General features: G+C 40.9%; 1 protein-coding gene across 3 annotated transcripts in view; it reads right to left on the bottom strand.

Moving 5' to 3' along the window:
- The window catches only part of ATF7 (activating transcription factor 7), a 136511-nt gene that overhangs the window by 33929 nt on the left and 80152 nt on the right, over window positions 1–22430 (bottom strand). For all 3 annotated transcript variants that reach the window (XM_060252361.1, XM_060252360.1, XM_060252362.1), the window contains exon 3: window positions 1222–1318. In XM_060252361.1, coding sequence (XP_060108344.1) covers window positions 1222–1318 — 97 coding nt within the window. The remainder of the gene's footprint in view (window positions 1–1221; window positions 1319–22430) is intronic.

The raw sequence follows: 22430 nt of genomic DNA, 5'->3' as shown, positions 1-22430 counted from the left end.
TCTGAGTGACTCATCTGCTTAATTGCATAGCTGTTGCAAGAGGAATAATAAATGATTTGTATCTCCTATCCTTGAAATGGTCTCCATCAGCAACACATTACACAACTGGGGATGGCGGTAGTTGTGGAAGTTGAGAACTGCTGACACTTTGTGTTTGACAAAAAGACATAAAAATGCAGAGAGCTCTGCTTTGCCCTAGTTCCATCTGCTCATAACCCAGCATGCTCTTCTATATGCATAATTCTCCCACCAGTCTTTTTGCTTCTCAGAAAAAAAAAGCAAGGAAGGGTTTTGCTTGCAGCACATTACCATAGTTTAAGGGATGTTTACATTCTTTGGATGTCTCTATATCAACCACACACACACAATCTGCACATGCAACCAAGATATAATGATTTTTAATCACTCTATAAAGAGGAAGAATTTTGGGAGTGATGGCTTACCTGGTCAGTGCTGTGGGAATGGAAGAAAATCACACCTGCCAAAATTCTATCAGAATTTCCATCTTTATGGAATGAACACCATGGAAGCACTAAAGCGTATGGCAGGGCTTTATAAAGATATGATTTCTCTAGCAGAAACTATAATATTAAGAGATTTTCAACAAAGCGATGTCCATTTCATTCAATGACTAATTCTCCTCTTCCTTCCCTTTTTGGTTTAAAAACAGAAATCAGAATGGAGAATTGAGAGGATGGGGAAACACCCCTTAAAGGGGAATAATATACTGCAGGACGGCCAGTGATACTTTGCTCAGATCTTATAAAGGGCTGCATTGATGGCACGTGTTTTGATAGAGTCTCTTCTGGGCTTCACGCATAAAGTATTTGCAGCAGCCAATTCACGAGTCAGAGCTTCAAATTTATGGAATGTCAGCCTAAAAGCCTAAGAAAATTGACACCTGGGCCAGGGAGAGGAAGCTGGGCTTGTCAGCATTTGTTCATCGCCCTGAAAAGTGTATGGAGAACTATGAAAGACTTTTTGCCTGTAAATCTTTCCCCGTTAAGTCACAAAAACCAATACAAATATCAAATATAAAAACACAGAAATCTGGAAGCCTCTCACTCTCTCCGCACCTCCTGCCTGATTAAAATTAGCATCATAAGATATTAACATGGGCGGAAGTGATATTATTCAGCGCATCTGGTTACTGGTATTGATGTTACAACTGAGCTGTACTAATATGCAGCTTTTCAAGCTGACCTGGATCACAACGTGTACCTGCTATGATGACTGAATCCGTTCTGGCAGGACCAAATTTCAATGTCATCTCATGCTTGAGTTTATGAACCGCCAGGTGGTCCTCATTTGTAAACCTCTGAAATGAAACATTGGGGGGGGGGAGGGCGGGGAGAGAGAGATCCTGAATAAATACATTTTATATTATCCCATACATCTTACAGCAGGATTTGGGGTGGGATGGGAATACCCCAAGACAGAAGCTGTAACATAATCACTACATACTGCTAGGCAAAAAAAAAACCCAGGACAGATTGTGTGAGAAGTGCTGTGTGAACACATTTGCTCTAAATGGAAGTGAAAAGCCATAACATGCTGAGCTGCTGGCAAATAGAGGGAAATGAGTTTAATAACCAAATTTTAAAAGGGAAAAAAGGCAATTGCATGTGGTTGCTGCAACTTAAAGCAGCAAACGCAAATCACTTCTCTGCAGTGTTCTGTGAAATGTGCCACTTTATTATTGACTAATGGAGAGAGAAATTATTTACTATTGGCATTGGCGGGGGGGGGGAGAGAGAAGATAATTTGGTTAATGCCTCAGACTGCGCCAAACAGAGCTGGCATCTGCAAGGCAATTTGGCCCCGCAATTTATGAAACAGGACAGTGCTAGGCAGGCCCAAGATCACCATCCAATGGCTACAAACACAGAGAAATGCAAGCACTCAATCATCACTCCCAATGAACAAGGACCAGCACATCTCACATGCCAAAATATGCTATATTCCACCTGCAGTACAATAATAGAACAAATTGCAGCCTTAAAACTTTTAATCAGTTAAAGAGGCATCTCAATTATCGGTGAGATTTATTAATTATATATGACGTTAAATAAAAATACTTATAAAATTGCAAATGGCAAGCGCCATCTTTATTCACCTTTACTCAAACAGAAAGGAATGCCTCTTCTGAAATGCTAAATACCTGCATGCATCACGAGAAATAAAGAGATTGCTGCTTATAGACATTACTGTGCTTATTTATTTCTCCCCTCTCTTGACTGGAAATTGATTAAAAATTTGCAACAATGCTAAACTCTGAGGAAGTAATTTCTGATTAAGGAAAGCTCATGTTGGAATAAAATACTGTTAGACTTTAAGGTGCCACTGGACTTTTATTTTGTCCCTTGTCTCCTGTAAAAATGAGGAAAATGATTTTCTTTCTTTCTACTACATATGAGGAAGTGAGTTCTGATTCATGAAAGCTCATGCTGGAATAAATAGTTAGTTGTTTTTTTGGGGGGGGTGTGCACTGGTGTTCTGCTACAACAGAGTAACACAGCTGCCCCTCTGGTTCTGTACAGGTGAGACAGCATTAGGAGTTATGCGTGTCCTGTTCAATATTGTTGTAAAAGCATGGTAGAATTTAATAATGTATTTTGTCAATAACTCTTTAATTGCTAACTTCTTAAAGCTCCTCTGTAGGTGCTCTGTTTAGTGATGCAAATTAAGCTGGGGTTTTAGAGTTTTAACATCACTGTTTTAAGATGTCTCCCATCTTAAGCCCTTGGGTGGAGGTGAATTTTCCAGAGTCGGTTTTAATCCTTTTAAAAATGCTTCAATATTCTCTGCTCAGATCCATACTTTCTAGCCTGTACCTTTGTCTCCATATTTTTGCCCCCAACAACTCAAGCAACATTGGGAAGAGCTTCAAAAGAAGACAGATGAGTAAAGAGCAAAATACAGCAAATCATTTTCCCTGGCTGATGTGGAATAATAGGGGTATCAAGCAAGCCATTTAAGTAGCAAATCTGTCACTATTTCAGCAACAGCAGCAGCTTTAAAAATAAAATATTCGATGAAGAAAATAAAATTAAAACCCACATCTACAAGTCCTGTTTCTTTGACATCACAATCTGCCACTAGGTAAGCAAGTGAATGGCATTTTTTGCTTTAGCAGGATGGCAAGCAGTGGCAGCCGGACTATAAAGCATCAGAATTGGGAGTCAAGCTCATTTATTTGCCATCAGGGAAGGATTTGTGGTATCAAGATTTTAAAGGAAGTGCAGTGACACTGCTATATTTCAGCAGCGACGGCTAATGAGAATGCTCCTGCTGCCATAGAGTTGGGGGCAGATTCCAATGTAAACCAAGCCTATCGCTAAACCACAGTTCAGGAGATTACGGTTTCTAGCCCAAGCATCAGCTACATTTTGTTTAGTCTCAAATTCTCATTGTACTGTCATGTCCCCAGACAGACAGCAATCCTGATGCAAGAGAACTTTACAGAAAGGTCTTTCAGTGTGACTCTGACCCAGTGATTTCACAGGCCCTAAACTGATCTGAGGCCTAGTTTGAGGAACAGCATTTTGTCACTGTGGGCCACCCAGAGGCAAAGGATTCAACACTTGATTACTCTTCAAATGAAAAACTATAATCGACAGCTCCAGAAAGCCTCCAACTGCACAAGGCTCCACAGTTTCCTCTTTAAATTCCAGGTAGAGAAGATGGAGGATGAATTAGAAGCCAAAAAGTAGCACCACTGTGCTAGTGTCTAAGTCAGGATACTCATCCTTTAAACGCTTGGCATATTAAGCATGAATATGACTTTTGGCACACAGGAGCTCAGTTGAGCTCAGATCATTGAAGATACTTCAATGGATCTCAGGAGACAGCACTGGGAGATGACACAGGCTATGTCCTGCTTGAGCTATATGAATATAACCTACTAGACCTGTGCCACAGGTTCATCTTTTCTAGGCCTTGTTTAGCACCTTATGGACATGACCTTGAAATAATGGGATATAAACCTTTGGTCTAAACTGCGGATGTAGAAATGATTTTCGATGTTGTACAGTGCTTATTCTTTGCAAACAAATTAATGTTATACATATGGAGCTAGCCACATCTCTTCAGTCCAAATCACTCATCTCAACACAAAAGGCAACACAATGTAACACTAATGCTATTATTCAAGCACTGTTGAAAGATCTGAACTGGCTGTTTATCGATTACTAGGAACAATTCAAAGTGCTGATACTTACCTTTAAGTCCCTAAATGGCTTGGGACTAGGGTACCTGAAGAATAACCACCTTCTGTACTTTCCAAACTTACCACCTCATGTCTTTACCGCAAGCATTACCCCTAGTGGCACCACTCAGGAAGTGAGATGAGTGATGATATGCCCTCCCTTCCTTGAAACTTAGCTGGTGTCTATATTACTGGTTTCTAGGCGCCAGACCAAAATGTTTCTGTTTAGCAAGGCTACTTCAAAAATGCTGACAATGAGTTTTATTACCAATGTTTTAGCTTATGAATCGTTTTAGTCATTTTTTTATTTTAAATTGTATTCTGTGTTAATTGCATCTTGCAAATCCTGAAGAGGGTGGGTTATAAATCTCTTGAAAGAGTGAGGAAGAAAAAAATAGAACATTCTTTGATTCTCCAACACACCATGGAGATAAACAAGGTTCTATAATCTCTGTTCGGATCCAATGTAGCTTGTCGCTACTGAGAACGCATGAAGCCACTCAATCCTCCCCGTCCCTATTTGTGAATATGCTCTCTGAATTTAAAAATCAGCTATTTCCCCTCCTCTAATCAATACACAACATCTAATTAGGGAATGAATATCCCAATGACTTGCACTAAAGGTCATTGTCAAAACAGACCTCTAGCTGTTGGTTTACCAGGTTTCCTTTAATTACTTAGTGTTTGAACTTCAGTAATAAAAAACAATCTAACTAAAATAGAGATGCCATCAGGCTTCATAAACCTGATCATCAATATGGGCTCTGTCCTCAGTCGCAACTCCTCTTTTTTTCCCTCTGTCCAACACAAAGATCCTTCAACCCAAATTCTCAGGCAACTGAAATGGTAACTAGGTAACAAGAGACTTTTTCTTGCTTGAAGATCCTGTTTCTTACCTTCTCCAAACCCATGCAAATGAGAATTCTTGCCTCTCTTCTAAGCACCAAGCATGTACAGGTAGGAAAGAGTTAGTGTCCGTCATAAGTAATGGCTGGCTAGTAAACAAAGGTGACATCTGAGGACCACCAGAGTGCAGTGTTGCTAAGAATGGGAGTGGGAGAATTTCTCACATTCTAATCCTTGTCTTTATCTCTAATTTATCACAGTGGTTATGACCTCCAAGATTTAGAGTATGCCCCACATTACCCTTCTTTTCCATGAACAGTCACATTAATAAATGATATTTAATACATCTGTTCACTGTCCCTTACAACACTTTATGTATTCTCAGAACATATACGGAATATATGAACAAAACCAATAATGCCCAGCCTACAGTCCTTTGCACAGACAAAAGGCAGACAGGAGGAGATAAAGAAGTCTATAGCCCTGGCTTTGTCTAGGCACAGAAAAAAAAATGTTACATTCTTCTCTCTTCGCCACACATGACTGTCAAAAAGCAGTGGTTAGGACCTCTTGCAAGCCTATTCTAGTAAATATCTGTAAGGCATTCTGAAATCATGTAATTGGGCAATACAACTTCAGAGAGAACCAAACCACTGTGGACAAAAGCTATAGAACATATTTCATTTAACAAATGTGGTAGTTTAGTGAGCAGGCAAATATGTTTTTTCCTATGATGATTATTCATTAAGAATCTGGACTAGGATCATATATTTAAACAGTTCTTCTGTTTCCCCTCAAAGTCTGCTGTTTTCATCTCTATTGCAACAGGATGTCTGTATCAGAATACATATATAAAATGCATGGTGCCTTTCAAATCAACATTGCGGCAGGGGGAAAAAGTTACTTTTCCTTCAATTTTATTAGCAGCTTGCTGAAATCAGGAAACCCACAAGTAGACATGCTCCCCTGGGAAACAGGGTGTTCAATGCATTTATGTGCGCTATACAGTCTCTGAAAGTTGCCTCACACTTAAATCCTAAAATGTTGTTTTTGGCTCTGACAGCACCAGGGACCCTTGTGGATATGCCTTTTACTCTAAGAATGTGCTTACATCCTGAACTATGATTAATCCATGTTCTTTTGTTTTTATAAACTAAATCAGAAATACAGGCTACATTCTTGGGCAACACTTATTTACGTTATAAGCAAGCCAAGTCTCACTATCTGAAAATGTATGCAACTTTTAAACATTGCCCATTTCTTAACTTTGAGCCAGGAATAACAGAAGTATAAATAGCTAAGTTTTTTTTTTTAAAGCAGCAAGCTGGAAAAATATATTCATTCTCCTTGTTCACAAGCCAGGTTTAAAACTGCCTGACCTATTTTTTAATCTTCATTATTTGTGTTATGAAAACTATTAGCCCACCTACTTGTTCTATGCTTCTTCTTCACTGAGGTTCTATCTTTCCTCTCTTTGGACCTTGTGTGCAAATTCATGTCGCCACTTTATACTTTGTTACAGAGCAGGTCTCTGCATGTAAGGAAGAGCAGTTGCGTCAAAGTGAGAATTTGAGCAGCTGGAGCTTCTCCTGTCCTAGTACTGGGACAAAAAGCAACTGCTGAAATTCTTCCCATGTACTTCAACTGGGGCTGCTTCTAAAAATCTCATTTAGCAAATACAGAACACCTACACTAAAACATTTAAAAAGCAGCATAGAAACATTAAATGCCATCAGCTTAACACTGTAAAAATATCAAAACAAATGTCCTAAAAACAAACCAATGAAGTGAGCTGAAACATTAACAGAATCAACTGAAATTTTGCTCCACAAAGAATAAATGTTTTCACCTATTTTAAATTACATTAAGTGCCAGGCAAACCTACAGAGAACTCCAGAGAGGAGGCCGCCCACCTCAACGCCAAAAATGAACATCCACAACAGAGGCCTTTAGCTTTAGGCTTGCTTCTTCCTCAGAGGAACACACACACACACACACACACACACAGAGGAAACAGAGCTTTTCTAATGAGTGCACCATCAACAGCTCTACACAGACAAGGTAGACAAGACACAGTCTCTTCACACCAAGTAGAAAAAAGAAAAAATGGGGGCATATCCCCTCAGACTTGAAAAGCCTCAGAACTCCTCCTATGAAATATTTCTCTTTATGTAAAGAACTGAAATGTTTTTAAAAGTTTTATTCAAAATGTGTAGCATGAAAGCCTGTATTTCCTATGGAATATTTTTTCCCAGCTTCTGGAATGAGTAAAATGTGCTATGGCAGCATAGGGCACAACAGTTTACAGCTCTTTAGTATTGGGTATACTTGCAATTTTGCTTGCAGAAAACTAGAGTACTTATACTTTTGAATCCCGTAAAAATACCAATTGATACAACTGTATGTGTTAAGTTATACATGATGCATTTAAAAAACAGCAACACGGTTCAGGTTTAATAGTAAAATAAGTATTGCATATACATTCCCCTCCCACTCAAAAGTGAAAACTCTTATTCCAGTAGTTTCAACGTTTTTGGAAATATTTTATCGTTGCATGAAGGGCAAGAAGGCTTATGTACCGTGCTAAAAGTAAAACATGGAAATCAACAGCATAACTCCTTTTTTACAATATTTTCTCTGTGAAAGCAAGCAAAATGAAAGTGTTTTCTTTAGTACTTCAAACAAGCTCTCCCCCCCCCCCCCCCCGCACTTTTCTTCCAAGTTGTGAGGAATTCAGAAGGATTTGTGACTCAGAATCTGGTCAAGTGGTGCCATGGTCCAGAAAGCAAAAACAGCCATACATCTTACATTCTCAAATGGCATGTTGTGCAGGATACAGAGAGAACAGATCTTTCATTAGGTAGACAAATTAGAGCCCTGACTCAATCGTTAAACTGTTGCATCACCTTGGGCAGGTCATTAAGTCTCAAAATTAAGCCAGACATGACCTCTATAAAGCAGGAAGAGGGAACCAAAGTTTAACAAAAAAGGGAGGAGGTGGCTGAGGATCCGCCTTCCTCTTCACAAGTCCCTTGCCCCAGGCACTCCTCTCCTCACCCATCCCAGCTCACTTTCAGTACTGACCAAGCTGGGAGAGGGAATGTTTGGGTGAGGTAAGTGAAAGGAGCATTGGGTTTGGCTCCCCTAGAAGATGTTAAAAATTAATATGTATCTAATTCTCAACATGGCAAAAGCTGTGCTGCTCAAATCCAGAGACTGGACCAGTGAACAGAGAAATATTTCTACAAATCTGAGAAAAGTGCCAGATTTTCAAAAAAAATCTAACATCTGAGGGGAGGAAGACCTGGGGATTAACCCACCCCCCGCAAACATTTTAGAGGCAGCACCTGTAGGTTTAAGAAATGAATGCCATCAGTCTATTGTGCAATAATAACAATTGTATTGTCTTTTGAAGTCTTGGTTTCTGTCAAAATAGGCAGGGACAGGGCAGCTTCCAGTGCTGTTCTGGTGTCTGAGGAAGAATCCAGCAAGGCCCAGCAGCCACCATCAAGTTAATTCCATGATTCACCTGGCCTGGCTACTTGCTCCTGTTCAAAAGTAGCCATCCTAGACAAGCCAGTGTGATGTAGACCTCAGTAGAGTCTCAAACAAGGATCTGCAAGACCCAGCTTCAAATCCCCATTCTGTCATGGACCCTTCCTGGATGACCTTGGGCCAGACACTGATCCTCAGCCTAATCCATATCAGAGGATTATTGTGAAGATAAAATGGATGATAATGATGTAAACTCCTTTGGGTCCCTGTTGTGGAGAATGGAAATGTAGCAACTTGGCCAGACTTTTCCCAAGGAGATTATGATTATATTAGAGATAAGGCCCATTGTGAAGAAAAATACAACAGGCTCTAGAAAGAGACTCTGGGTGAGTGCCCCCCCACCCTTGCTGTCTTCCCACCCATTCAAGTGAAGGCATTCATTCCCCACCTCAAGGGGAGCTGATCTCTGCCACCTGGAGAGCAGTTTAGTGATCTTTAGCCCTCACCTGGAGATTGGCAGCAGTGGTTCCCCATGAGAAAATGGCATTGTACCTGTCTGAGCTCCCACCCCTCCTCAAACTGCAGCCTCTCCAGGCTCCACCCCTTAAATATCCAGGAATTTCCTAACCTGGAGTTGGCAACACTATCTCCTTTCCTTTATCTGCCCCGCTGACTTCAGCTTTCCATCACCTCCCCCTCCCTACAGCCTCTACATAGAAAAAGAACAGTCTTTCTCCACAGTGGGGGGAGGGGCAAAGAAACTTACATTGATCTTCTCTCCCCCCTTTGATATCCACCACAACCCTGTGGGGTAGGTGAGGCTAGACATGTGTAACTGGTCTGAAATCACCCAGTCAGCTTCCACAGCAAGAACCCGGGTCTGGCAGATCCCACTCTGAAGCCCTAATTCCTATGCTCTCCTCAAACTCTACCACAGAATCTCCAGGGATTTCCCACTAACCTGAAACTGGCAGTCATAGTCAGGACTGGCCTCAATGAGTTCTCCCTCAGAGGCCTTCAGTGATACCTTTCAGACCAATACTCTCTCTCTCTGATAATGTTGACTCTCTCCCGCTTGCGCGCTTTCCCTCCCTATCTGTCTCTCTGTATCTGGCCTACTGCAACAGGACACCATTTTTACCCCTGTCACTTTCCTTCCTAGAGGAGGATAGGGAGGACTCAGGAGTTCTCAGCCAATTGAAAGCCTTGCCTTCTCCTCCCTCTCTCAGCCAATTGTGGGAAGGCTTTCTCTATGGTTGTTTCCCTCTTCCTCCATATCCCTCAGCAAGTCAACAGAAGGCTTTCTTTCTCTCCTCTGCAAAGCAGTGCAACAGGCAGCTTAGCCAATGGGAAAGTAGGGAGAGGCAGCAACTGCCAAAACCAAGGTTGGTTGCCTTTTACTCATAGAATCAACTTGGCTGGCTAGCAACATCCACTTGGGTGGGAGAAAGGAGAGGAATCAATCAATGAGTTCCCCCTCAAACGCCAAAACAGGACTTGAATGGGTCTCCCCCCACTGACTTCTACTGAGAGAACCAAGCTTGGTTGTTTTCCACTGAGAGAAGCAAGATTAGCCTAGCAGCAGCGACTGCCTAGCAGTTTCCCCAGAGGGAACTCTCATCCACCGATATGCACAGATTTTCCTTCTTTGCTCTCTTTCCACCCTTGCTTAGCTCTCCACCATCCTTTCTGCCTGTCTGCTCCTCCCCCTTCTAGTTTTCCCTCCTCTTTCCTGCTTGACTCCTCCCCCACCATGCTGGGTCCAGTTTTCTCCCATTTCTGACTCCCAGTTTATCTCCATCTCTACTCTTGTCATTCCCAACTTTCCTTCTTCCATACTGCTTTCTCCTCTTTTTCTTCCACACATCCCCTTGGCTCTATTTCTTACTTTCCACACCTATTCTCCCTCATAGTGGGGGCCTCAGTCATGTTTCAGGTTGCCTAGGCAACCAAAAATAGCAGCCAAAATATCACAATATAGATAAGATCTTAGAATTTGAAAAAAAAATAACTTTTTTACTTTATTTTTTTTGGTGCAAACCTAGGGGTTCCTCTTGATTGCAAAAATGTTTGCTCTCAACTTGGATTCCCCTTCCTATCACAGATTTCCCGCCCCGCCCCCCCCACACACACTGGGGCTGCCTAGGGCTTAGATATGCAATATTAGGAGTATACAGACCATTCTTTGTCACATTAGTACAGTTGCTAGTGTCACTATTAACAGCTTATCCATACCAAACTCAACTGAGTGTTTAACTACTTCTTTAACATCACTGGGCCATTTTCAAAAATGAACACAACAAACATTGGTAGGATATTCATTTTTAAGGTAGTAATCCTCACTAGCCAACAGATGCTTAATATAGTCTAAGTTCACCAGTATATGGTAAAGTGGTATGCATTTTTTAAAAATATCATCTATATTTATTTTATTTAAATACATTAATAAAAACATTACTGTTTCTGAATAAGGATTTTTTAATTCACTTTTAAATGCAATAGCTGTTATATCAGAATTCAGGTCACTGATGAACATCAGAGGATCAAACACTAATTTCAAACAATTCATAGTTAACCTTCAACAGGGCTATTTGTTAGTGATCTAAAATAGGAAAAATAATTGTAGAAAGAAGGACAAGACCAAGGTTGTTTCTTGCCCATATTGTATAGAGTTCAGTAGCCCCTCAGGTCTGTGCAAGTATGGATCAAAGCGTCCCACTTGGTTCTGAGGTTCCCACTGGTGCAGCAGACTCCATTACGAACAATGGCTTGAACAGACTGCAGCTACGAGTAAACATTTGGGACCTGTTTCACTTTATAACAGGGCTCAGGGCGGGTAACATTTATAAAACAATTCCATACAGTTAAAATTTTAACAATTCTATGATACACTAAAATAACAGCAACCAATCACAGCTAATAGATGGCATAGAAATATCCTGGGTGGGAGATAAATACCTTAAAATCTGTCTGATATGAAGGAAAGGGGAGGGGAAAGTGGAAGGAAAGGAGGCCAGTCTAAGATGGAAGACCATCACTGCCCTCAACCATAGGCATGGTGGAACTAGTCTGCCTTTCTCTGCTCCTGCAGTACCCAAATGTCAACCTTTGGGGTCTCTAATGCATAACTATACAAGTCATGCATTGGTCCTGCAATGAAGGCTGCACTCCTGATAATACTTTTAAGAGAACAGGCATTGTCAACAGCCTAACAGCTGAAGCGGTGACAACTTATATTTTTGGGACCCTTAGTTGGGTCTGGAAAGAAAGGTTAATAGTACTGGAGTTTAAGCTAGAAAGCGCTCCATGTTCCCAGAGGCCCATTAGCTACAGTTTTTGTATCTATGTTGTTTCTTAATACAGAAAAAAGAGCAGACATTTTCCCCCAGTAAGTTACAGAGGTACTAGGGAAGTAAAACCTTCCCAATTTTACTTTGCTGCACTTGGTCATTTGAAACATTTCTCTCCCCTGCCCAGCCTAGCAAGAAACATGCCTCAAACCACACATCATTGCAAGCTAAAATGGGCAAAGATTCAGCTCTCATCACACCCATGAATCTTTACTGGAAGAATTAGACATCTTCCCTCTCTCTACACAAATGGAGGGAGGCATAGGTTTGCTAGATGGGTACCCCCATCACATTTAGCTTGGCTCTAAATTTATCTATTCTTTTATTTATTTACAAATTTAAACCCTGCCTTTCTGCCCTTGTCAGGACCACCAAAGAAGCTAGCAGATTAAAAAAATTACATAACACAAATGCCTTAAATAATTTAAACCAAAGAAAACATGTAGTTAAAACAATTAAAACCAGATAAAATTAACCTTAAAACAACAATTTAAAATGAGGCAGGAATGAGGGATCCCTGAGGGAATGCCAGATGAAACAAAAGTCTCCACTCATTGGTAGAAGATGGCAACAGAAGGGAACAGAATGGTCTCTCTGGGGTGAGAGCTCCAGAGTTTCCTAGCATCTTAAGTATTACTCAGTACTGAAACAGTATCTCTCTCTCTCTCTCTCTCTCTCTCTCTCTCTCTCACACACACACACACACACACACAGAGGGAAAAGCAGAGGCAAAGAAACAGCCACTTTGCACAAAGTGCAATTCGTGTAATTGCATCTGATTTCAAGAGCTGTCATGTATATGCTGGAGCTGGAGAGGGAGAGAGAGGAGAACCAGAAAACAGGATCCTTCAGATCTGTCACAGAAACGTAACACTGGATTTTGGCCTTCTTGCAAGATTCTACTGTTTACTGAATGAATCATCCTTCCTGATGCTCCACAGCTTTTGAATGCCTAATTCTACACGCAAGATTTCTTTGCAAACAAGGCACATTTCTATACAATACTTTGTCAGCATGAAGGAAAAAAAAAAAAACGGAAAGGACAAAACAGAAAACTCTTCCTCAAGATACCCAGAATAAATTAGAACAAAATTAGTTCATTTGTCCCCAGTGCTGAGCATTTGTGAGTTGGGAAGTTATATGGAGCTCTTAAAAGCATCTCTGGAATCCAGCCTGGTCTTGTCAATTATATGTAGGCAAAGAAAGATTTGCCAGCAGGTGGTAACATAAGCAGATATGACTAGCGACTGGTGCAAGCAAATCTTGACTTTGAAGTACTATGTCAAGCAGTGCATTTAGCTGAAGAGCAGACATTCATTCTTCTTGGGAAATAGTGAACCACAGGCAATAACGTAAGCGTAGGTCAAAACAGAAGGGATGGCAGGCTTGTGGCAGCCACAAAGACACTGCTGCTCTTTTAAAGTGATTTTAAAATGTCATGAGGGCCTGATCCTGTTTAGCCCAGCAGAATGGCACTCTCGTTTCTCCCCTGTGCCTTTTCTAGTACCAAAAGAGTCGTGGTGTACAGTTGTTTTGGAACATGATAAAGTGGAGTGCCCCAGTCCAGCATGCTGTGTACCCAACCAGGATCAGACCATCACAGCATTTAAAAATCACTTTAAAATGGTGGTGGTGTCCACAAGGATGCAATCACATCTAGTTAGGCTCTAAGTATGGCATCTACACTTCCCTGGTGGAAGTGAACATATACAACCAATTTTGCAAGATGAAGTCTTTACTGATCAGTCCTAAGCAGGTCTACTCTGAATTCTACTACATTCTATTCAGTGAGGCTTACTCACAGGAAATTGTCCTCAGGATAGCACTGTTAGTCTCAAGCATGGAGGGGAAAGGAAGGGTATACTTTACTGGGACCCAGAAGTCCAGATGCACCCACTCCAGGCTACAGTCCCCATTATCATGAAGAAAAAATTAAGATCATGTCTGAGGATATTTATAGAAACTTATTTCCTTTTATCTGTGTCATCTATTGTCCAGATCTTATGAGATTTGCTGAAGCCAATCAGAAGCAATGGGAGAACAGCAATTTCAAGCAAAATTCTGAACCACTGAGCTTCCCAGATCTATCACACCAAGAACTTCCAATCCCAGAGTTCCTTTTCCTACAGGCAAGCGGGAGGAACACCTGGTGGGAAGGGCAAAGCAGAGCACTATAAAACAGTGGAAGCAAGTGCTGCTACTTCTTCTGGTAGGATTAGCAGACCCAAAATATTTTGGTGCTTTGGGACAGGGATGGGGGAGGTGATGCTGAAGGCAGTTCAGTGCACATCCTATAAGCCTCTTCACAATATGCTGGAGGTTGCAGCTTGTAAGGTTTTTAATGTTGTAAGCCACCCAGAGCCCGCTTGCAGGATAGGGCTCAAAATGAAATTAAATATATACATAAATGTCTAAATTCACTCACACGCATGCTCCAAGCTGCCATCTCTGATGGTGGCTATAAATACAAATCAGGCAGCCAGAAATGTAAGGAGGTACAAGAAAGGAAACGATAAGAAGCTAAAGGAAACCAGTCTATCCATTTTTTTTAAGCTGGGTGGTATTATTAAACAAAAGTAGCAAAAGCAGAAATTTTCTAGGAATATGATAACAGTGATTTCATAACTGAAGCAGACTTTTTTTGGTCCATGACATTCTATGTATGGTATTAGTGATTGTGGGGTTGGTGAGTGTGTGTGGGGAGGAGAGCATTTTACAAGTTGTACTGGGTCTGAAAAAATAATGCATGGACCCCGGAATGCAGCTAGTCAGAGCTGACTAGAGATTTTAAACATGGACATTACAAAGATACATCTGCAGTTCCTGCCTTCCACTGGCAACACATAATTTCAAAGTTAAACACCACTGCTTCTGTAGCCATGAAGAAACTCTTCACACTCTTGAGTGGGCACATGTATTCTGGCAGAGTCAAATTTTGATTACATTCTTCTTCAGAAGTCCTGTACATGTTATCACTGCTGTTCAAGAATGGTGCAGAGAGGAGAAAGTTATACCCTGTTACCAATTAATCTGAACAATTTCCTTCAATTAAGTAATTTCTTTTGTATCGTGGGCTGTGGAACAGAGATCAAAATATGCCAGAACCTGTAAAATTGCTACTGTCAGCTATATGCAGGCTGAGCATGTCAACATAGATGCAGCCTGAACTGTATAACCCCTAAGTAAGCAAAGAAAAATGGCAATATGTCTGCAGAAGCTGTAAAGTTTTATCTCCTAACTGTGCTACAGGAGTTAGATTCTACAATTACATCTATTTTAGAAAAGCACATTACCTGAGAAGTGAGCATTTAGCAAGGCATCATTAGAACACTCTGTAGAGAGGTTATTTTGGTCATTTTGCACCATTTATCATCCCTTAAATCAGAAGTCTCTACTTCTGAATTCACAAAAGTAAATCCATAAAAACTGTTTATGATATTTTAAATATTTTCATTCCATTTACATACCTAAATAAAGCCAAGGTTATTTTTATATCACAAAGTGCTGAAAATTAACAATTTAACTCTTTTGTTTGTCCCCGTTTCTAAATTCTAATTCCATACGGTCAATGAAGGTGCCCTGCACTAAATCAGATTGTTAATCCATCTCGTTTAGTACAGCCTATTCTGACTGGCAGAGGCTTTTCAAGGTTGCAGGCAGAAAAAGGTCTTTCCCAACACCTGCTACCTTACATCATTCAGTGGGAGATACTAAGGACTGAATGTGGAACTTTATGCATACTAAGCTGCATAGTTCCCAAAATGCACCAGGAGCTATAGATGCTGTACATCTCTCTCACACACACACACATGCACACTCTCTCTCTCTCTCTCTCACACACACACACAGACCTAGCCACGGGGGGGGGGGGGGGAGGGGGAAGAGTGAAAAAATGGAAGGAAGCAGCAAGGATTTTCCTTTGTCTCCACTGTCTGCCAGCACCAGGTCAGAAAGCTGGGAAGGTAGAAAATGCTTCTCTGGCATGGATTCCCAATTACAACCAGATCAGAATTTGGCAGCTGTGAGGTTAGCCTTACTTTGAATCCAGGCTTTCCAAGCTGCTGATACACCTATCCAAAGCCAATTGAAAATGGATTTCAGAACCTGTTGAAACACAATGCAGCTCAATATAATGATAATAATTATTATTTTATACCCCACCATATCCCACAAGTGGGCTCTGGGCAGCTTACAACATAAAATCCATGAAACAATAAAAGCAATAATATAAGAAATAATGGGAAATACTCAGGGGTTTTTGAAAGGAAAAAAGATGTAATACAAGCTCCAAGAACTGAAATTCTCTATTCCAAATCAAGAATTACTCCACTATGGAGTCACTGAGGAATGCGCCCTGTTTGTTTCATGTGTAGATGGAAAACCATTTGATTTTTTAAACAATATTTAAAGATTTCCTTTTAAAAATCTCAAATTAGAGTTCATTTTGAAACAAAGCCATATTTAGGTATAGTCCACCTTTCTTGCTGAGACTCAAGGCAGACAGGACACAAACAGATCAAGCAGGCAGCATAAAACAACCAATGAAGAATGCAATAAAACTAGAATTATGGAATTAGAGGACAATATGAACAACAAACTGTCCAGCACTGCAATGTAAAGACATATGTACAGCATGATGGTTAATTTTAAGATGTTTCTTCATGAACAGGTCCCTGAACAGTGTTCCCTCTAGGCTGAGTTAGTGCAAGCTAGCTCATAATTTTTTAGCCTCTGGCTCACACATTTTTGTCTCAGCTCAGGAAAAATGGTCCTAGAGCAAGCTAATTTATGCAGTAGCTCACAACTTTAATGCCAGTAGCTCATGAAGTGGAATTTTTGCTCACAAGACTCCACAGCTTAGAAGGAACATTGTCCCTGAGTAGAGGCTTTGCACTGGAAATGCCTTGAGCAAAAAGCAGAGCACCTTTCGAACTGTTAGCACAAACATTTGGCAGGAGCCATCACTGACAGACACTCACAACGCACAATGGTTTCAGCATTCCTAAAAGTCAGACACTAATGCAATTTGATCACATGACAGTGTGTTTTGAAAGCATTATTCAAGGGCCCAACAATAACGAAAATATCTATAGAACACTTAAAGTCACAGCTTGCATGACAATCTGCCACCTCTCCAACCACAATAACCTCAATTTGTAACCAACTGCAGCAGTTAGTCTCATCTAATAAAAAAATCATTCTCTACAAATCCAGACAAGAATAAACGAGTGCTAACTGCTTCCTGGTTCTTCTCCTAAATCCTTATGTTAGCAACACTCATGACTCATGGGGGGGAAGGGGGGAGATTTCATCTGCCACAGAATTAAGCCTGGCAAGTCCATTAGCAAACTCCCAAAGCACCCGTACTAACTTAGTGGGCTGAGTCCTTACCAAAAAGGTCTTTCCACACTCATTGCTTCAGAATTCCCAGATGCAATTCTTATCCTGGTGCTTCTCTAATTTATAGTTCTAATTGCTTTCTGAAACTAGTCCTGAGCAGTAGCCAAAGCTTTTAAGCATTTTACTTTCCAGCTGCAGCCTCTTTATAAAAAGAATCAGGGGTGAAGAAACCTTCAGTACAAACAAGCTTCTCAGAGGCTTTCGTCCACATCATTATGCAGTGCACCTATAAATCTGATCCAGGTCAAAGCTAAAATATACCAGCTGATGAAGCAAATCAATGAAAGGATTTTGAAGCTGGGGGAGGGAGAAGAGCTGAGAACACAGTTTGTTTTCCAGTGGAAATAATAAAATCTGTAAAGATCTCACATCTCCATTTGTAGGAGGAGCTATATTTCTCTAGGGTTTATGCTATTTTGCTTACAATTTATGGATATAAAAGTGGATTCCAGTCCATCTGCTAAAATACAAAATTAGATTAAGGTAAGTAGGATTGTCACATTCTTTTCTAAAATACTGACAAATGTACCATTTGGCTTATTCCAAAGAGTTTATTGGGTTAGTGGGGATCTACGGATTCCCTTCCTTTCCAATGAAAAAAAAGGGACTAAAACAATGAAGTGCTGAATTAAGATTATAAAATCCTTTAATCACAATTTTCAATCATTAATCTAAACCCATGTGCAGCCACTTAAAGCTTGATGCCAGCTGGACAACTTCCAGGACAACGTGGCCTCTTCCTTTCATGTTGCCAACTTACCAGGAAGCATTTTAGCAGATGACCTGCTACAGAATTCAATCATTTAAAGAGTACAAGGGAGATTTATGTTTAGGGTAGAGACATTTTCTTTGTGCAGTGCCTTAGACCATGCTTTCGGTCTACAGCCTATTCCCACCCCCCCACCCCCCGCCAAGGAATAGCCTGACCATATCCTGACATGCAAAATAGTATTCTACTATTCTTATGCTCATCCATACTTGCCTATTAGCAGATGCAGACCCAAGGGAGCAATTTGCCCATAGCACCAGTGAGTAAAGTTCTGAGAAAGATTTGAGGCATCTGAGAACTCGATAAGCTGAAACTCATCTACTCCAAAACAGATCTGCTTTCTTGCTTTTCTTTCAACATGAAAGAAATGGCAATGTATTTATTGAATGGACTGCAAGAACATAGCCATATTTACACAAAATGCATCTTATTCACCATTGCTGTACAGTTCTGATGCTGTACAACTCCATCCACAGAGTTGGATTGTCCTCAAGTGACCCATCTTCTGGCATAAAGCCATACATTAGCAGGTAATGAAGTGCTGAGGAAAATGCTATGATGGCCCTGCTACAGTCCCATACTCACTGTCCTACATGACTATCATATGGAATACATGGTTTTGCTAAAAGCAGGGCTATGAGGATGTAGCACCAGTTATACTGTAAAATTCCAACATTCCTTGTGAGGCATTTGTTTCCATTACGCACGTGAGTGCATGGTATTACATAGAGGTAAGCTATAGCACTCCTCTGTCTTGCACCACTTCAGTTTCTTGCCTAACTTTTCATAAGAGCTGCATTTAGCCACTTAAAAGGAAACGAACTTGCTCTTGAGTGTAAGTAGCTTGTCAGATTTGCTGCTCAAGTTGACCAGCAAGTGAAGAGGTATGATTTTCCCTTGTTCTTTGTCTACTAAACTTTGCCTTGTATTTATTTTTTAAAACCCTATATCCTATTTTTTAAAGTAGTACAGGCTCTTAAGATAAGCGTCTTGCAGCTCCAGGCTAAGTGGTCTATGCCAAGTCTACAAGGAAAACTTTATTAATAGATTTTAGAACTATCTTCAGGAAAGACCTTCTATGCTGACTTGCCCAAGAAGGAATTCCTGTGTGTTTGCTACAAAACTCCTGTGCTCTGCATAGAATTCTAGGCCACACATCCTGTTTATATGGGAAGCTGGCCAGGCCTGTAGGGCCTTACTGTAGCCCCAGAAAAACCAAGAATCCATGTTAGAATACTTCCAGTATCTCCTCTTGACTACAGGGACAGCTCAGCAGTGCTGGGTAAGTTGTCATCCAGGGAAGCCAATCTATTATCATCTTACAAAGGAACTCTAGGCCTCTTCAGGATACAATTTGGAAGTCATAGGCTTAAAGGCTTGGTATGATGGCAACATCGGAGGGAACTGTTGCTATGGTGTTTGTTTTATTGCTTACTGCTTTTATGGGCCCTCGACAGCAGCAACCTGAAACCTGAAACTCCTCTGCCTGTCAGAAATTCCACTATATCCTGGCATGAGAGGGTCTTAAAGATCATGATGACTTGAAAAATCTGCTTCCCCCCCCCTCTTTATTTTGTAGCATGTGGCCTGAAGAAGAGTTATGGGGAACTTAAAGCTTGCACAATGATGTGTTATTGGGCTGATCTTAATAAAAGATATTACAAGGATTATGCTAATTGCATGTTGGATCTTAGTATGAAAATAGCCATACAACCTTCCCGTCTGAACATGAAATAAAACTCAGCATATTTGTCCAAGATAAACAAGGTCCAGTTTTCAACCACCCCTTACTTGACCCAATAACCAGTGTTTGCAGGAGCCAACATTTCTGAAGCTAAGTGTGTGCTATTGTGTCTGGTGGTGGAAAGTGCTGTCAGGTTGCAGCTAACTTATGGCAACCCCATAGGGTTTTCAAGGCAAGAGAGAAACTGACGTGGTTTGCCATTGCCTGCCTTTTTACTCCAACCTTGGACTTCCTTGTTGGTCTCCCATCCAAACGCTAACCAAAACTGACTCTGCTTAACTTCCAAAATCTAAGAGATCAGGCTTGGCTGGTCCATCCAGGTCAGGATGCTATTGTGTCTACAAGCTAATAACTACCATGTTTTACAATATCCTGTAAGTTAATTTTTCCTTAGGTGAATGTATACACTCAGAATGGGCATGATGAACACCAGTTAGTATTTCCAACACTGAACCACAAGAGTAAAAGCCTCAGGAACCACAGCAATTGTTTTTAAAAATCCACTACTTTACATGCCTTGCCCAAGCTCTACATTACAAAGTGGTTTTATTGAACTCGGTTTTATTTGTTAATTCATAGCATTGTTTTGTTGTGCTTTTTCAGACAACTACCCCTTTACACAAACAATTCTTAATTTGTAGGTGTTTACTCTTGAAATAATCTTCTAAAAACCCTGCTTTTGAGCCAGCATGTAAAAATTATTCAAGAGAAACAGCTGGTAGTTCTAAAGCCAGGGGCTGGTATGCCAGCTTGCATCATTAAGACATTGTTAGATGCAAACAAGATGCCATATTCCTCAAGAGATTCACCTTCAACTACTCTTCTGGGACAGCTTTCAGAACAGCTAGATCTACTATATCTCTCTTGCCTGATATTTTACATGTCTACCAGTGTCCCAGTATTTTGTTTACTGTGAGAATACAGATTCCCACTTGAATAGCCATCAGTTCAGTGACTTCCCTGGAAACTCTGGTATATGTTTGGGTTCCACATAGGGGGTTGCCTTCAGAAATGCAGTGCTATGGCTTTATTAAGACACAACATAAAACAGTGATTTGTTTGCATTGTGGCTAATACTGGTGCTTGCACAAGGGACTGCCTTTACCTTTTTAACCTGAGAAAGCGGGATTTGACTTGCAGAAACCAGCCAATCCAGAGGTCCAGCAGTCATTTGCCTTGCAAGTACTGTGGGTTCAGTGGCACTATTTGATGTAGCAGAAACAGAGGAATCAATCATGGATGTTTCTGGTGAGCCTATGGATATACTAAATCTCAGAAGTTACTAGATGACATGAGTCTCCTGCAGCACCCAGAATGATTTCCAGTGTTTTCACTCTAAACCAGGGGTGTCAAACATGCAGTTTGGGGGTCGAATCAGGCCCCTGGAGGGCTCCTATCAGGTCCCCGAGCAATTGGCTGTTATCTGCTTCCTTCTCCCTCTCTCTTGCTTCCTTCTGCATAACAGCTTGCTTTGCAAGGCTTGCTCAATTGGTACAGGAGCTACAGAACAAACCCTCTATTTTCTCCATTGGATGAGGCTCCTCCCTTGGGGAGAAATAGCTTGCTTTACCAGGCTCTCTTAATTGTACAGCAGAGCTACTGAGCCAAGCCTCTCTTCCTTCTATTGACTGAGGCTCCTCTTCCACACAAGTCCCGGGGGAAGGAAGGAAAGAGCCAGAGTTTCCTTTCCCCAGTTCCCTGGATCCCATGGGAGAAATACAAAGAAAGCACCTTTAAGACCAATTAGTGCTAACGTTTTAAGCATGTTTTAAGTTTTACAATATATATACATATATATGTGTTTGCCTGTGTTCTTTATAAAATTTGTATCTCTGCTACCTAAATAGGTACACACATGGCCCAGCCCGACATAGCTTGGCCCAACCAGACATGGCCCAGCCCAACAAGGTCTCTTTTATGTCAAATCCGGCCCTCAACACCTCTGCTCTAAACCATTTTTTTAAAGATCAAGAATCTCTTGGGGAAGATGAAGTTCCTCCAAAAAAGCATGTCACTGGAACAACAATGTTCACTTTATGGTCTCCATGTCCAGTTTTAGGCCAATGTATGGGCTCATTCTGAAACAGACCATCTGGTACTCTATGAAGGCTGTCTGAGCTGAGGTCAGAGCTGGAAATGCAGGCCTAGGTTTCACAAACTAACAGAAAGATGATAAATCTGTGTTTGAGAAGTACCACTTGAGGCACCAGGTAAGGGCTAAAAAAACTGGATGAGGATTTTTATTTTGTGGGGAGAAGGATCTAGGTGTGGGATCTGAAACATCACATTCCAGACAGGTCTGACATCTCCTCTCATATTTATGAGCCCTGTGTTACAGTGTCCTAAAGTAATTTACAGCTTAGGTCATCATTTCCAGCTCAAAAGACATTGCAACTTGGTGCCATGAAAGCATTATGTTCTCCAATCTGGGATCTTAACCTCTGAAATCATGGAGGCTAGACTGTAAATAAATGACATAATAGGTGGGAATTATCAAAAGAATGCCTCCATTACATGTTGCTCTTAAAACTAAAGAACTACCAGATGAATTTCACTGTTATTCAAACCTTAAAAGTTTATCTAGTACAAGGTTTTCCATAACAGAGCAGTTCTGCCATG

Source organism: Heteronotia binoei, chromosome 13, assembly GCF_032191835.1.
Source record: "Heteronotia binoei isolate CCM8104 ecotype False Entrance Well chromosome 13, APGP_CSIRO_Hbin_v1, whole genome shotgun sequence".
In the NCBI taxonomy this organism is placed as follows: domain Eukaryota; kingdom Metazoa; phylum Chordata; class Lepidosauria; order Squamata; family Gekkonidae; genus Heteronotia; species Heteronotia binoei.
The sequence above is the reverse complement of the archived record's forward strand: the minus strand, read 5'-3'. Positions and strand labels throughout refer to the sequence as shown.